This window comes from Pipra filicauda, unplaced genomic scaffold (genome assembly GCF_003945595.2).
Source record: "Pipra filicauda isolate LSUMZ 115617 unplaced genomic scaffold, ASM394559v2 scaffold8_size5757611_pilon, whole genome shotgun sequence".
NCBI lineage: Eukaryota > Metazoa > Chordata > Aves > Passeriformes > Pipridae > Pipra > Pipra filicauda.
The window spans coordinates 740,374-755,491 of NW_024105087.1; the positions used below are offsets into that span (position 1 = coordinate 740,374).

Below are 15,118 nucleotides of genomic sequence, written 5' to 3' on the forward strand. Positions count from 1 at the left end.
GGACTGAGAAAAATGGGGAAGTCATCCCCAACCATCCTTAAACTCTCAACATTTTGGCCTAAAAGCAACAGTTGTAATAACAGAGAAATTTTTGTAAGAAATGAACCTCCTCACATAGAGCATGATCTGAAAATATCCTTATGCTATCCGCAGTGTTGGACAACTTGCCACCATCCTCCCCACCCCCGAGAGTGCCCATGGGATCGGAAGCTGAGGAGCATCCCGCATCCAGCAGGGCCGAGACAGGGTTGCTGCCACTCTCAAGAGCTCCAGCCAACCCCTTTGAATGCAGGTCCAGTGGCAGACTGGCTAGAAGGAAAATGGAATTTTAATTTCACTTTTTTTCCCGTGTCATCTTTCACAGCAGAGCAGGGCCTTGGGGGGGAAGGTGCTGTCCCCAGAAGCACAGCAAACTTCCTCCTAACCCTGTTGTGAAACGCTCAGCAGAGGAACAGTTGAACACTTGAAAACTTCAAGACTTTAGAGACTTGAAATAAGCATCTAAATTGTTAGATTTTCACCAGTTGTGGGGGGTGGGGGGCAGAGGGAAGTTTGGTGTCATTTTAATTGCTTTTAATCAGGGTTAAATTTAAAACGAGTCTTTTCAACAACAGAGTAATAAACCCGGAGGAAGAAGGTTAAGAAAGGGTTTGATTTGTCACGGGGGAGGGGAGGTTTCGTTGGGTTTCTTTAGCCACCGAAAGGCTGCAGCGTTACTCGGGCGGGAGGCGGAGGGAGGGGGACGTGTCCCTCTGCTCTGCCCTCGTGAGGCCTCGCCCGGAGGCTGCGCCCGGCTCTGACCCGGCACAAGCAGGATGTGCCCGCCGGACCGGCACGAAGGGGCAAGGAAGCAGCGGGCACAAAGATGCTCAGAGGGCCAGAGCACCTCTCCTATGGAGCCAGGCTGGGAGAGCCGGGCATGTCCAGCCTGGACAGGAGCGGGCTCCGGGGGAGGCCTCACTGCGGCCCTCCAGTGGCTGAAGGGGCCTATAGGAAAGGCAGAGAGCGATTTCTTCGCATGGGCAGTCAGCGAGAGGAAAAGGGGGAACGATTTGAAACCAGAAGAGGGAAGATTTAGATTAGATGTTAGGAAGAGCTGTGAGGGTGTCGAGACACTGGAGCAGGCCGCCCAGAGAAGCTGTGGATGCCCCATCCCTGGAAGGCGCTATTCCAGGCCAGGCTAGATGGGGCCCTGAGCACCCTGGTCTAGTGGATGATGTCCCTGTCCATGGCAGGGGAGTTAGAACCAGATGATCTTCAAGGTCCCTTCCAAGCCAAAGCATTCTGGGCCTCCACGAGGGTGCAAAGAGGTCACCGGCTACCAGACCATGGAATGTTACCAAACGGTTGCCATGCGGGCTTCCGCACGGAGGGGTCAGGAGCCCAACACTCCATCGACAGTTGGCAGTTGGCGGATACTCTGCTGGGAAGCAGGTGCAGAGCCTCTGTCTTCTCTGTCCCTGGTGGGAACAGAAGGCGATTTGCTGATCATTTTCAAGAAAAATTCTCAACTAACTGTACAGGTGAGTGTAGATGATCTTTGAAAATGTTTTGGATGCTGTGGGGCTGTTCTGGGCTTCAGGTCCAGCTGCAGGTGTCTGGGACTCAAGTACCGGACTCAAGTACCAGACTCATAGATTTCCCCTCTAGCTTTGGGCAGAAACTGGTGACTCGGGAAAGGGAATCTTAGAGTATGTGTGGGTATTTAAGAGAACAGGCATTCCAGATAGGTAATCTCCTCTCTTCTTTTCTGATAGGTTTGGAAGAACATCATTCTCTGATTCCTAGAAATCAGGACTTTGTAGCCTGTTCTACCTAAGGAATCTAAGGGATCGATTGCTGTAACTTCCCTGAAATTCCTTTTTTGGTGTTTGTCCATCTGACTTTTCCAGTGGTTTTAGATCACAAGACACCATGAGCACAGTAAGTACTTTACTACTCAGTGCAAATCTGATTTCTGAAACATATTTTCTGGGGTACTTCTAGAAAGGATTTCAAGAGTTTTTAGCAAGTGCACGGGAAGATAAGCCTGTTAAAACTTTATGGAACTTCATGTTCTGGGATACTGAAGGTTTTGAATCTCTTGGGGTGCTAGCAATAGCTCAGAAATGCTTACAGTGTGAGCAACACCCTGATAGAATTGTGAACTAGTCTTCTTATTTGCAAGCCACTGGGATAGGCTTTTTCCTGGTGAGGCAACTGGTAAGAGGTCAGGGGTGATGTCTTTTCCTTGATGCAATGGGCTCGGGTAGGAATGACCCAGAGCACCATTCAATGTGTATTCCAGCCGTTGTGGAGTTGTTTTCTGTGTCCTCGTGTACTTTCACTGGTGTTGCAAAACTGAGGGCCCCGTTAATATTACTCCCACACGAAATGCTAAGGCTTTGTTCTCTCTTAGAATCGGCGAAAGCGCCGTGGAGGAGCCGTTAATTCCAGACAAGCTTCGAAACGAAGCAGGCTGCTGGCTTCTAGTGCAGGTGAAGCTTCAGCAGCAGAGCCAATAGACCTCGAAGAAAGTCGCGTGCTTTCTTTTGATCTTGGTAAGAACAGAAACTGCTTCTAGAGGTTTGACATACAGCTGAACATATGCTTTTGCCAGTTTCTAGGCCCTTTACTGGGGAGGAAGGGAAACATGGGATTTTAGGAAGTGCCACGTACGGCATCTCTAAACAACAAGCCTTCTCACAACCATTTGGGTTTGTGACTGAGCTGTGATACATTGTCCACTAAAATGAGAGAGATTCCATGCTCTCATGTGAAAGAGAATGAGAGAGAATTTCCACTAAAATGAGGGAGATGAGCTGTGTATCAAAGGTCCTCAAGTGCTGCTCAGACATCTGAATGAACTCTGATGAGCTGGCAGGTGCCACAGCTGCCACTACAGAGGGTGGCAAACTAAGTATGAGATCTCTGAAGCTGGAAGAAGATAAGGAAAAGCTAGCTGTGCCCCATCCCTCAGGGGAACATGTGCAGCATGGTACTGTAAAATTAGGATACCCTCTGTGATTCTGGTTCTGCTTTGGGTTTTGTTTTGGGTGTTTTTTTCTGTCTGATAAACATCAGCCTATGTTAGATGATTCATCTGCTGGTGTGTACCTCCCGCAAGATATTGTTATCCAACAGGATTGTGTGAGAAGTTCAGCTGCTGTTCCTCTTGCACTGCCACCTGTGAAAAAACAGGGCTGGGAATGGTCTCTGTGGACTGTTGAGGGCAAAGCTGGAGTGAAATTTTGGCCACATTCCTGAAGAGAAGAGACCCAAGGCACAATTGAATCTACCTCAGCCTGTTCCACAGTGACAGCCCATTTCTCTTTTTCAGCTGTTGACGAAATCATAGATCTCACAGACGAATCTGCTGAGCCTGAAGTCATTGATCTAACTGGTGATGATTCTGTTGTGGTAAGTAATGAATGGCACACTTCTGTCCATCTTGCAGTCAAATGAGTTTTCTCGTGTGCTCCTGGGCCTATCTTCTGGCATCTAACTAGGTAGCCTGACCTCCAGGGTTGAAACACAGCTCTGATTTACCACTTTAGACAGAGTTACCAGTCAAATGCACCTCTGAACACATCAACACTTCCAAGTATCCCTTGTAGTGAAAAAGTAATTTAAAAGAGCCTGTTGCTCCAGAACTAGGGCACAACATTTACCAGTCATTGGTAATGTAACAGAAGGAGATGCAATTTAAAAGGGAAGTTATTCCAGAGATACTCATCATACAGGCCAGGGATTTAAAGAAAAAGAGAAGGAGAGGACAGGAAGACTTTGACTCCTCAAATATTAAGTGTTTACCTGCAACATCCATTTAAGGTACTCCTGGTCACTGAGGTGTTCATCTAATATGAAGTGTTTATGGCTATCAGTGCTGAATTTGCCTGTTTAGGGCAGAAAGAGGGAAAGAAACACCTCCAGCCTAAATCCAATTGGGGAAGTGAAAGAGGGGAGCAGGGAGGAGGGGCTACATGTGGTTCCTAAGCTGCCTCCATTTCGACCCCGTTGCAGCAGTGGGAGCAGAACCAGCAGCACCCAGTTGTTTCCAGTGCAGCAGATAATTCAGTTGTGCTACTGACAAGTGATGATGAAGAGGAACCAAGAGATAATGATGAGTATGTGACAGATGAAGTGTCTTTCTACAGTCTAATTTCTGACACAGGGTAGAAATAGGTTTTTGCCAAGGCTTTGAGTTCTGCTTGATTCTGTGTGAAAAATTCAGACCTGGAATATAGTGGCCTGTCTGTTTTTAAAAGCCCATCCAAAAAACCAGTAAAATCCAGCAGAAAGCTTTTTTATCTCATTAAGGAATTAAGGAATGGATCTTACACTGTGGCTTGAGACACACTGAAATGCTTGAAGTACATAAAAGCTCTTGAAATGATTGTGTTGCTGGGCTGGGATGTTGCTAGATCAGAATAAGGGATGTTTTAATTTCTGACACTTTCTGTGTTGGTAACCCTCCATGCACTGTGAAATTAATGGCTGCATTTTCTTTCAAGTTCTCTTCTTCTAACACACGGCCAGCAGCTCATGTTACCTCTCCAATTTGGATAGATGACTACTCAGAGGTATGGATCCACCTGTTGTTATCCTTTCAGCTTTATGGGAGGGCAAAGAGGACAGAGGGGGATCTGCACAGCTCAGCTGGCTGATGTGGGATGCTACGGGCAGCTGGCTTGAGCACAGACCTTGCTTTGGAGCTCCAACTAGCACGTCCCTCCAAGTCACTTCTCAGGGGTGTACACACAGGGAGGAACCCTTGCCAAGATGGCACATCTGTGGGTTCCTTGTTATTCTGGCAGATACTGACTGATTGCAGATACTCCAAGTCCTATTAGCCTGGTGCCAGTGCAGCATCAAAGCTGAATTCTTTACTCCAAACCCCTATTGTGGTTTCCTTTCTTCAGCAGCCGTTCATCTAACATGGATTGTTTATGGCTATCACTGCTGAATTTGCCTCTTTGGGGCAGAAAAAGGAAAAGATTTGGCTGCAGCCTACATCCAATTAGGGATCTGAAAGAGGGGAGCAGGGTGGAGGGGCTTCACATGGTTCCTAAACTGCCTTTGTTTGTACCTCGTTCCATCAGTGGGAGCAGAACCAGGAGCACCCACTTGTTTCCAGTGCAGCAGACAATTCAGTTGTGCCACTGGTGAATGATGATGAAGAGGAACCAAGAGATAATGATGGGTATGTGACAGATAAAGTAACTTTCTAAAAGTCCAATTTCTGACATAGGGTGGAAAGAGGTTTTTGCCAAGGCTTTGAGTTCTGCTTGATTCTGTGCAAAACTCCAGACCTGGGATGTAGTGGCCTGTCTGGAAGAGAACTAACTAAAAAACCCCAAAAAATCCAGTAAACCCCAGAAGAAATCTTTCTTCTCTCTTCATGAAGTCATTAACAGATGGATCTTACACTGTGGCTTGAGATACACTGAAATGCTTGTAGTACATACAAGTTCTTGGAATGATTGTGTTGCTGGGCTGGGATGTAGCTAGATCAGAATAAGGGATGTTTTGGTTTCTGACAATTTGTGTATCACTAACCCCTGATGAGTGGTGCAATTAACAGCTGAATTTTTTTCTTGCTCTCTTCACTCTACCACAAGACCCAGTGCTACCCTTACAAACGTGGTGGACCAGGATTGCTTCCTAGGGGTAAGAATCCACATGTTGCCACCTTTTCATTTTCTGTGGGAGGGGGAATGGAGCAGGGGAGGAGCTGCATAACTCATTTGGCTAAGATGGGATGCTAGAGGCAGCTGGCTTGAAGCACAGCCCTTGCTTTGAAGCTCCAAGTAGCACATCCCTCCAAGTCACTTCTCACGGGTGCCTGTAGAGGGGGATCCCTCGCCAAGATGGCACTGGAAGATCTGTGGGTTCCCGATAATTCTAGCAGTAATGGACTGAATGCAGACATCTGAGTCCTATTTGCCTGGCACCAACACAGCAGCCAGGCTTGAATTCTTTACTCCAACCCCTCTTGTGGCTTCCTTTCTTCAGCAGCTGTTCATGTCATACGAGTAGTTACGGATATCACCCTTGAATTTGACTGGTTAGGGCAGAAAGAGGGACAGAAACACCTCCAGCCTAAATCCAATTGGGGAACTGAAAGAGGGGAGCAGGGAGGAGGGGCTACAGGTAGTTCTAAGCTGCCTCCATTTCGACCCCGTTGCAGCAGTGGGAGCAGAACCAGCAGCACCCAGCTGGAAACCCAGTTGTTTCCAGTGCAGCAGATAATTCAGTTGTGCTACTGACAAGTGATGATGAAGAGGAACCAAGAGATAATGATGGGTATGTGACAGATGAAGTGTCTTTGTACAGTCTAATTTCTGACATAGGGTTGAAAGAGGTTGTTGCCCACAAAATCTGCTGCAAAATGCAGCAGAAACCTTTCTTCTCTGTTCGTGAAGTCATTAACAAATGGATCTTACACTGTGGCTTGAGACACACTGAAATGCTTGAAGTACATAAAAGCTCTTGAAATGGTTGTGTTGCTGGGCTGGGATGTTGCTAGATCAGAGAAGGGGATGTTTTAATTTCTGACACTTTCTGTGTTGGTAACCCTCCATGCACTGTGAAATTAATGGCTGGGTGTTCTTTCTGGTTCTTTTCTTCTAGCACACGGCCAGCAGCTCCTGTTACCTCTCCAACTTGGATAGATGACTACTCAGAGGTATGGTTCCACCTGTTGTTATCCTTTCAGCTTTATGGGAGGGCAAAGAGGACAGAGGGGGATCTGCACAGCTCAGCTGGCTGATGTGGGATGCTACGGGCAGCTGGCTTGAGCACAGACCTTGCTTTGGAGCTCCAACTAGCACGTCCCTCCAAGTCACTTCTCAGGGGTGTACACACAGGGAGGAACCCTTGCCAAGATGGCACATCTGTGGGTTCCTTGTTATTCTGGCAGATACTGACTGATTGCAGATACTCCAAGTCCTATTAGCCTGGTGCCAGTGCAGCATCAAAGCTGAATTCTTTACTCCAAACCCCTCTTGTGGTTTCCTTTCTTCAGCAGCCGTTCATCTAACATGGATTGTTTATGGCTATCACTGCTGAATTTGCCTCTTTGGGGCAGAAAAAGGAAAAGATTTGGCTGCAGCCTACATCCAATTAGGGATCTGAAAGAGGGGAGCAGGGTGGAGGGGCTTCGCATGGTTCCTAAACTGCCTTTGTTTGTACCTCGTTCCATCAGTGGGAGCAGAACCAGGAGCACCCACTTGTTTCCAGTGCAGCAGACAATTCAGTTGTGCCACTGGTGAATGATGATGAAGAGGAACCAAGAGATAATGATGGGTATGTGACAGATAAAGTAACTTTCTAAAAGTCCAATTTCTGACATAGGGTGGAAAGAGGTTTTTGCCAAGGCTTTGAGTTCTGCTTGATTCTGTGCAAAACTCCAGACCTGGGATGTAGTGGCCTGTCTGGAAGAGAACTAACTAAAAAACCCCAAAAAATCCAGTAAACCCCAGAAGAAATCTTTCTTCTCCCTTCATGAAGTCAGTACAGTGATCGTGACACTGTGGCTTGAGATACACGGAAATGCCTTGCAGTACAGACAAGTTGTGGAAGATGTTTTGCTTTGCTGGGGTCTGGGATGTAGCTAATCAGAATAAGGGATGTTGTGGGTGTCTGACAAGTTTGTGTATCAATAACCCCTGATGAGTGTGGCAATTAACAGCTGAATTTTTGGCTTGCTCTCTTCACTCTACCACAAGACCCAATGCTACCCTTACAAATGTGCTGTACAAGGATTGCTTCCGAGGGGTAAGAAGCCACATGTTGCCACCCTTTCCATTTTCTGTGGGAGGGGGAATGGAGAGGGGAGGGAGCTGCATAACTCATTTGGCTAAGATGGATGCTACAGGCAGCTGGCTTGAAGCACAGCCCTTGCTTTGAAGCTCCAAGTAGCACATCCCTACAAGTCACTTCTCAGGGGTGCCTGTAGAGGGGGATCCCTCGCCAAGATGGCACTGGAAGATCTGTGGGTTCCCGATAATTCTAGCAGTAATGGACTGAATGCAGACATCTGAGTCCTATTTGCCTGGCACCAACACAGCAGCCAGGCTTGAATTCTTTACCCAACCCTCTTGTCGCTTCCCTTTCTTCACAGCTGTTCATTGTCAGACGAGTAGTTACGGATATCAATCACCCGTTAATTTGACTGGTTAGGGCAAAAGAAGGACGAAACACCTCCAGCCTAAAGCCAATTGGGGAACTTTGGAAAAAGAGGGAGCAGGGAGGAGGGCTACAGGTATCTAAAGCTGCCTCCATTTCTACCGCCGTTGCAGCAGTGGGAGCAGACCGCACAACCCACTGGAAACCCAGTTGTATTCCAGTCAGCAATAATTCAGTTGTGCTACTGACAAGTGATGATGAAGAGGAACCAAGAGATAATGATGGGTATGTGACAGATGAAGTGTCTTTCTACAGTCTAATTTCTGACATAGGGTTGAAAGAGGTTGTTGCCCACAAAATCTGCTGCAAAATCCAGCAGAAACCTTTCTTCTCTGTTCGTGAAGTCATTAACAAATGGATCTTACACTGTGGCTTGAGACACACTGAAATGCTTGAAGTACATAAAAGCTCTTGAAATGGTTGTGTTGCTGGGCTGGGATGTTGCTAGATCAGAGAAGGGGATGTTTTAATTTCTGACACTTTCTGTGTTGGTAACCCTCCATGCACTGTGAAATTAATAGCTGTGTGTTCTTTCTGGGCGTGTTCGGATATCGGCGTTCTGGTCTGACTTTCTGTCTTTCTGGTCTGGGGGATCTGGTCTGAGGGAGGGCGCTGGGGGGGGGGGGGGGTCTGGTCTGAAGCCGGTTCTAGGGGTCTGTCTGGGGGCGAGGGCCTGGTCTGGGCTGGGATGTTGCTAGATCAGAGAAGGGGATGTTTTAATTTCTGACACTTTCTGTGTTGGTAACCCTCCATGCACTGTGAAATTAATGGCTGGGTGTTCTTTCTGGTTCTTTTCTTCTAGCACACGGCCAGCAGCTCCTGTTACCTCTCCAACTTGGATAGATGACTACTCACAGGTATGGATCCACCTGTTGTTATCCTTTCAGCTTTATGGGAGGGCAAAGAGGACAGAGGGGGATCTGCACAGCTCAGCTGGCTGATGTGGGATGCTACGGGCAGCTGGCTTGAGCACAGACCTTGCTTTGGAGCTCCAACTAGCACGTCCCTCCAAGTCACTTCTCAGGGGTGTACACACAGGGAGGAACCCTTGACAAGATGGCACATCTGTGGGTTCCTTGTTATTCTGGCCGATACTGACTGATTGCAGATACTCCAAGTCCTATTAGCCTGGTGCCAGTGCAGCATCAAAGCTGAATTCTTTACTCCAAACCCCTATTGTGGTTTCCTTTCTTCAGCAGCCGTTCATCTAACATGGATTGTTTATGGCTATCACTGCTGAATTTGCCTCTTTGGGGCAGAAAAAGAAAAGATTTGGCTGCAGCCTACATCCAATTAGGGATCTGAAAGAGGGGAGCAGGGAGGAGGGGCTTCACATGGTTCCTAAACTGCCTTTGTTTGTACCTCGTTCCATCAGTGGGAGCAGAACCAGGAGCACCCACTTGTTTCCAGTGCAGCAGACAATTCAGTTGTGCCACTGGTGAATGATGATGAAGAGGAACCAAGAGATAATGATGGGTATGTGACAGATAAAGTAACTTTCTAAAAGTCCAATTTCTGACATAGGGTGGAAAGAGGTTTTTGCCAAGGCTTTGAGTTCTGCTTGATTCTGTGCAAAACTCCAGACCTGGGATGTAGTGGCCTGTCTGGAAGAGAACTAACTAAAAAACCCCAAAAAATCCAGTAAACCCCAGAAGAAATCTTTCTTCTCTCTTCATGAAGTCATTAACAGATGGATCTTACACTGTGGCTTGAGATACACTGAAATGCTTGCAGTACATACAAGTTCTTGGAATGATTGTGTTGCTGGGCTGGGATGTAGCTAGATCAGAATAAGGGATGTTTTGGTTTCTGACAATTTGTGTATCACTAACCCCTGATGAGTGGTGCAATTAACAGCTGAATTTTTTTCTTGCTCTCTTCACTCTACCACAAGACCCAGTGCTACCCTTACAAATGTGGTGGACCAGGATTGCTTCCTAGGGGTAAGAATCCACATGTTGCCACCTTTTCATTTTCTGTGGGAGGGGGAATGGAGCAGGGGAGGAGCTGCATAACTCATTTGGCTAAGATGGGATGCTAGAGGCAGCTGGCTTGAAGCACAGCCCTTGCTTTGAAGCTCCAAGTAGCACATCCCTCCAAGTCACTTCTCAGGGGTGCCTGTAGAGGGGGATCCCTCGCCAAGATGGCACTGGAAGATCTGTGGGTTCCCGATAATTCTAGCAGTAATGGACTGAATGCAGACATCTGAGTCCTATTTGCCTGGCACCAACACAGCAGCCAGGCTTGAATTCTTTACTCCAACCCCTCTTGTGGCTTCCTTTCTTCAGCAGCTGTTCATGTCATACGAGTAGTTACGGATATCACCCTTGAATTGTTCATGTCATACGAGTAGTTACGGATATCACCCTTGAATTTGACTGGTTAGGGCAGAAAGAGGGACAGAAACACCTCCAGCCTAAATCCAATTGGGGAAGTGAAAGAGGGGAGCAGGGAGGAGGGGCTACAGGTAGTTCTAAGCTGCCTCCATTTCGACCCCATTGCAGCAGTGGGAGCAGAACCAGCAGCACCCAGCTGGAAACCCAGTTGTTTCCAGTGCAGCAGATAATTCAGTTGTGCTACTGACAAGTGATGATGAAGAGGAACCAAGAGATAATGATGGGTATGTGACAGATGAAGTGTCTTTCTACAGTCTAATTTCTGACATAGGGTTGAAAGAGGTTGTTGCCCACAAAATCTGCTGCAAAATGCAGCAGAAACCTTTCTTCTCTGTTCGTGAAGTCATTAACAAATGGATCTTACACTGTGGCTTGAGACACACTGAAATGCTTGAAGTACATAAAAGCTCTTGAAATGGTTGTGTTGCTGGGCTGGGATGTTGCTAGATCAGAGAAGGGGATGTTTTAATTTCTGACACTTTCTGTGTTGGTAACCCTCCATGCACTGTGAAATTAATGGCTGGGTGTTCTTTCTGGTTCTTTTCTTCTAGCACACGGCCAGCAGCTCCTGTTACCTCTCCAACTTGGATAGATGACTACTCAGAGGTAAGGATCCACCTGTTGTTATCCTTTCAGCTTTATGGGAGGGCAAAGAGGACAGAGGGGGATCTGCACAGCTCAGCTGGCTGATGTGGGATGCTACGGGCAGCTGGCTTGAGCACAGACCTTGCTTTGGAGCTCCAACTAGCACATCCCTCCAAGTCACTTCTCAGGGGTGTACACACAGGGAGGAACCCTTGCCAAGATGGCACTGGCAGATCAGTGGGTTCCTTGTTATTCTGGCAGATACTGACTGATTGCAGATACTCCAAGTCCTATTAGCCTGGTGCCAGTGCAGCATCAAAGTTGAATTCTTTACTCCAAACCCCTCTTGTGGTTTCCTTTCTTCAGCAGCCGTTCATCTAACATGGATTGTTTATGGCTATCACTGCTGAATTTTCCCATTTGGGAGAGAAAGAGGGAAAGTTACACCTCTGGGTCAAATCCAATTAGAGATCTGAAACAGAGGAAGTGGTAGAAGGGTGTTCAGATGTTATTAAGCTGTCTCTGTTTTTACCCCGTTCCATCAGTGGGAGCAGAACTAGCAGCACCCTCTTGCTTGTTTTCAGGACAACAGCTGACTGACTATTACTTTGAATGTCCTTAACCAAAATAAGAAGTCTATAGCCTACCATTCTTTGCCTGTTGTGTCGTAACTGCTTCACTGAGCTGGTGTTAGTATGGAACACCAGGCATGCACACCAGATTCTAATTGTATTTTCTTTTCTCTCCCTTCCCATATGCATTGGTGAAGCTTCTTGAAGGTGAGTTGACTTTTTCCAGTTGCTAATGGAATTGTCCGAAATGTAATCCTTAGTTTTTATTTGTCTTTTCCAACAGTCTCTAGTACCAGGGATTGAAAGTGCATTTAGCAGAAGGCAAAGGACAGTGCTAAAGCCTCTGGCCAATGTCTTAGAGAATGGATCCCATCTGTGTCTGCTAGCTGCTATCAGACACAGTGGAATATCCCTGCAACAGAAGTTGTAGCTGAATACTCTTGCAGGAAAGAACTTTAATTTGGTGACATTTTCTGTAATTTTAATTGATTAGTGCTGGATTATTGTTACATGGACACTGGAGTTGCAGAGACCATTGTTGCATGCGGTTTCTGAGAATTCAAAAGTGAACAGCAGGTCTTGATCCTTCAGATGTTAGACTAGGCCACTCAAAATTGATCTCCTTTGAACTTGGGTGATAAAACTCCATTTTCAAGTTACCTTAACTGAGGAGGGAGATGATGGCAATTTCTAGGGAGACACTGCTTCAAGTGTTTTTATAATTTCCAAGGACTGTTCTCAATAAGACTCGTTTGATAGAAAGTGCCTTTGAGTGGGGAGGTTTCATTTAACACAGACAAAAAGAGGGCAACAGTTTAGCATCATACAGCAACAAGGAAGCACAGCAGCTCCAGAATGTACAGTTTTAGATTTAAGCATTTATTCCATCCCTTCTGAAACTTTTGGAACAAAGCACTCTGTGTTTTGCCAAGCCTTTTTCTTGTGTATGTGCTACGTCACCATGCTCCTTGGGAACTTGACTGCAGTCCTCTCTCCCCTATCACACAGCAATTGTTGCCATTCCTTACCATAGGATCACAGCAGACCGTATTAGTAAGAATAGTGTGAGAGACCTTCCCTTTATAGGGCATATTTATTCACAGGTAGTGTATCTCAGCGGACACTGAGAATCTCTCAGGTCACGTTTTAACTGTTTGTAGGCTGATTATAGCAAATGTTTTGTTTCTGTAGCAGAATAGTCTCAATGTGTGGAAGGGTTCAGCCTTAATATTTAGGAAACTACTTGGTTTGAGATTGCTTGTAACCCAGCTGAATAGTGTCCAATTCAAATAGGACCCATTACAAACTATTTACAATAACGTGTTTGAAGGATAGTTCCAGGGAAAAGGAGAGAGTAAATGATAGATCTGACTTACCAAAATTAACTTTCAGGGTATGAACAACAAAGGAGAAATCTTACACCAAGAAGCCAGCAACTGTTGGACAGCCCTGTACTGCGCAGTTATGATGAATATGAAACAGCAGATGATGTGACTGACGTAGAGTCTGAAGTGACTGACGTAGAGTCTGAAGTGACTGACATAGAATCTGAAGTGACTGACGTAGAGTCTGAAGTGACTGACGTAGAATCTGAAGTGACTGATGTAGAATCTGAAGTGACTGACGTAGAATCTGAAGTGACTGACGTAGAGTCTGAAGTGACTGACGTAGAATCTGAAGTGATTGACATAGAGTATGGAGCGGCTGACATGGAGTATGGAGCAGCTGACATACAGTATGAAGCAGCTTATGTAGAGCCTGAAGTACGGAGATCACTGGACGAGGAACTGGCAATTTCAGAGTACGTACGCCCCGTGACCTACCAAAGAGTGATTTTTGCTTCTTTGAAGGCTTCACTTTACTTGTTTCCCTGCTATTACTTCAAATCCTAGAGCAGGGTGGCTGACTTCATCTTTCTCCCAGTGAAAACCAAGACACTGTTTCCTTTAGGACAGGGAGATCTGAACTCTTCCTTACATGCAGCAAACTGAGAGAGTTAAAGACATACAGGGTTCTTCAAAAGAAATGCATCGTGGCTACTCAGTGCAGTCAGATGATTATGTGACATTTTATATATGAGTAACCCTCGATGCCCAGTGGTATTAATGGCTGCTCTTTCTGGGTCTGTTCTCTCTAGGGAATGGCAACGAGCTGTAAGGTGCCCGATCTGCATGGATTTTTTTTCACAGGTAAGGATCCACATGTTGTCATCCTTTCAGCTTTGTGGGAGGGGTAACAGGGCAGAGGGGGAGCTGTGCAACTCAGCTGACTAATGTGGGTGCTATGGGCAGCTGGCTTGAAGCACAGACCTTGCTGTGAAGTTCCACAAGTCACTTCTCGGTGGTGCACATAGAGGGAGAAACCCTTGCCAAGATGGCCCTGGCAGATCTGGGGGTTCCTTATTCTAGTAATGGACTGATCCCAGATATTCCAAGTCCTATTTTCCTGGTGCCAGTAGAGCAGCAAACTCGAATCCTTTCCTCCCAACACATGTTGTGGTTTCCTTTCTTCCAGATTATACGAAGTGTCCGACAGGTTGTGTCAACCCAGTGTGGCCATCTCTTCTGCAGTCGGTGCATCGCTGTTGCCCTTGAGAATTCCAGGGCTTGCCCAACCTGCAGAACAGAACTCCCTCCCAGAGACTATCATCCCGTTTATTTCTGAGTACTTCTGTTTCTCAGGACAGAAGTATCCCCCCCAATCAGATGGATTTTTGGGGGTAGGTGGTGGAAAGACTTTTTTCTTCATGTACATAGTTCTTGTTGTATACAGTTCCATTTTTCCTGAGTTTAATTATAAATAAACTATTAATTTATTTAAATATAGTCAAGTCTGTCTGCTTATCTATGTTGGACTCTGCTGGTAGACAGAGACTTCTTTTAACAGGTGGAAATAAACTTCTTGGTTTGATCAGTCAGAAGCACTCGTTCTTTTCATCACCCTGTACTTTTTGATTTTGGGGGAAAAATGCTAAAGGCATAAGCTTTGTAGTTCTTGGGGCAGTGTGTGTTGTATGGTAAAAGGAAACGGGCAGTGCTTGGCGTGTGAGGGCTTCTGTTTCTCAGGAAAGACTCAGCTGAATGTTTTGGTGAAAATGTCCTGATTTCAGTACTTTGAGGATTGAACGAGCAGCAGGTTGTGCACACGTCCAAAGAAAAATATTTTCTTTGAGAATATAGCTGTGTAAGCTGCTGTGTTCAACATTTAGCCTGCAAAATACGTCTTTACCTGTGAGGTAAAGACAAAAAGCAACCGCTGGGGAGCGCATCACCACCATGATCACTACCCTCACTACCATCATCACCACCATCATTTACCTTTCCCACTCTAAAAGGGAATTGTCTGCAGAACAAGGAGCCAGCAGCAGCTCCTAGACCCTGGCTGCTGACGTGGTCT

The 15,118-nt window shown here is 46.3% G+C and overlaps 1 protein-coding gene across 1 annotated transcript; it reads left to right on the forward strand.

Annotated features, from left to right (window-relative positions):
- The first annotated feature begins 1,887 nt into the window (after positions 1-1,887).
- Positions 1,888-14,543, forward strand: LOC113995620. The gene is made up of 13 exons (XM_039391006.1): positions 1,888-1,923; positions 2,399-2,540; positions 3,320-3,399; positions 5,079-5,182; positions 5,601-5,649; positions 6,170-6,285; positions 6,613-6,667; positions 7,187-7,287; positions 11,117-11,171; positions 11,920-11,929; positions 13,115-13,523; positions 13,860-13,911; positions 14,237-14,543. Exons 1-13 carry the CDS (start codon positions 1,915-1,917, stop codon positions 14,384-14,386), a joined length of 1,332 nt encoding a protein of 443 aa, XP_039246940.1. The 5' UTR covers positions 1,888-1,914; the 3' UTR covers positions 14,387-14,543.
- Positions 14,544-15,118: the final 575 nt, after the last annotated feature.

What these genes read in the sequence shown, in the direction of transcription:
- LOC113995620 (XM_039391006.1), top strand. An exon ending in GAACCAAGAGATAATGATGG is followed by an intron (nt 5,183 to 5,600) that starts GTATGTGACAGA and finishes CTCTACCACAAG; the next exon opens with ACCCAGTGCTACCCTTACAA. An exon ending in GAACCAAGAGATAATGATGG is followed by an intron (nt 6,286 to 6,612) that starts GTATGTGACAGA and finishes CTTTTCTTCTAG; the next exon opens with CACACGGCCAGCAGCTCCTG.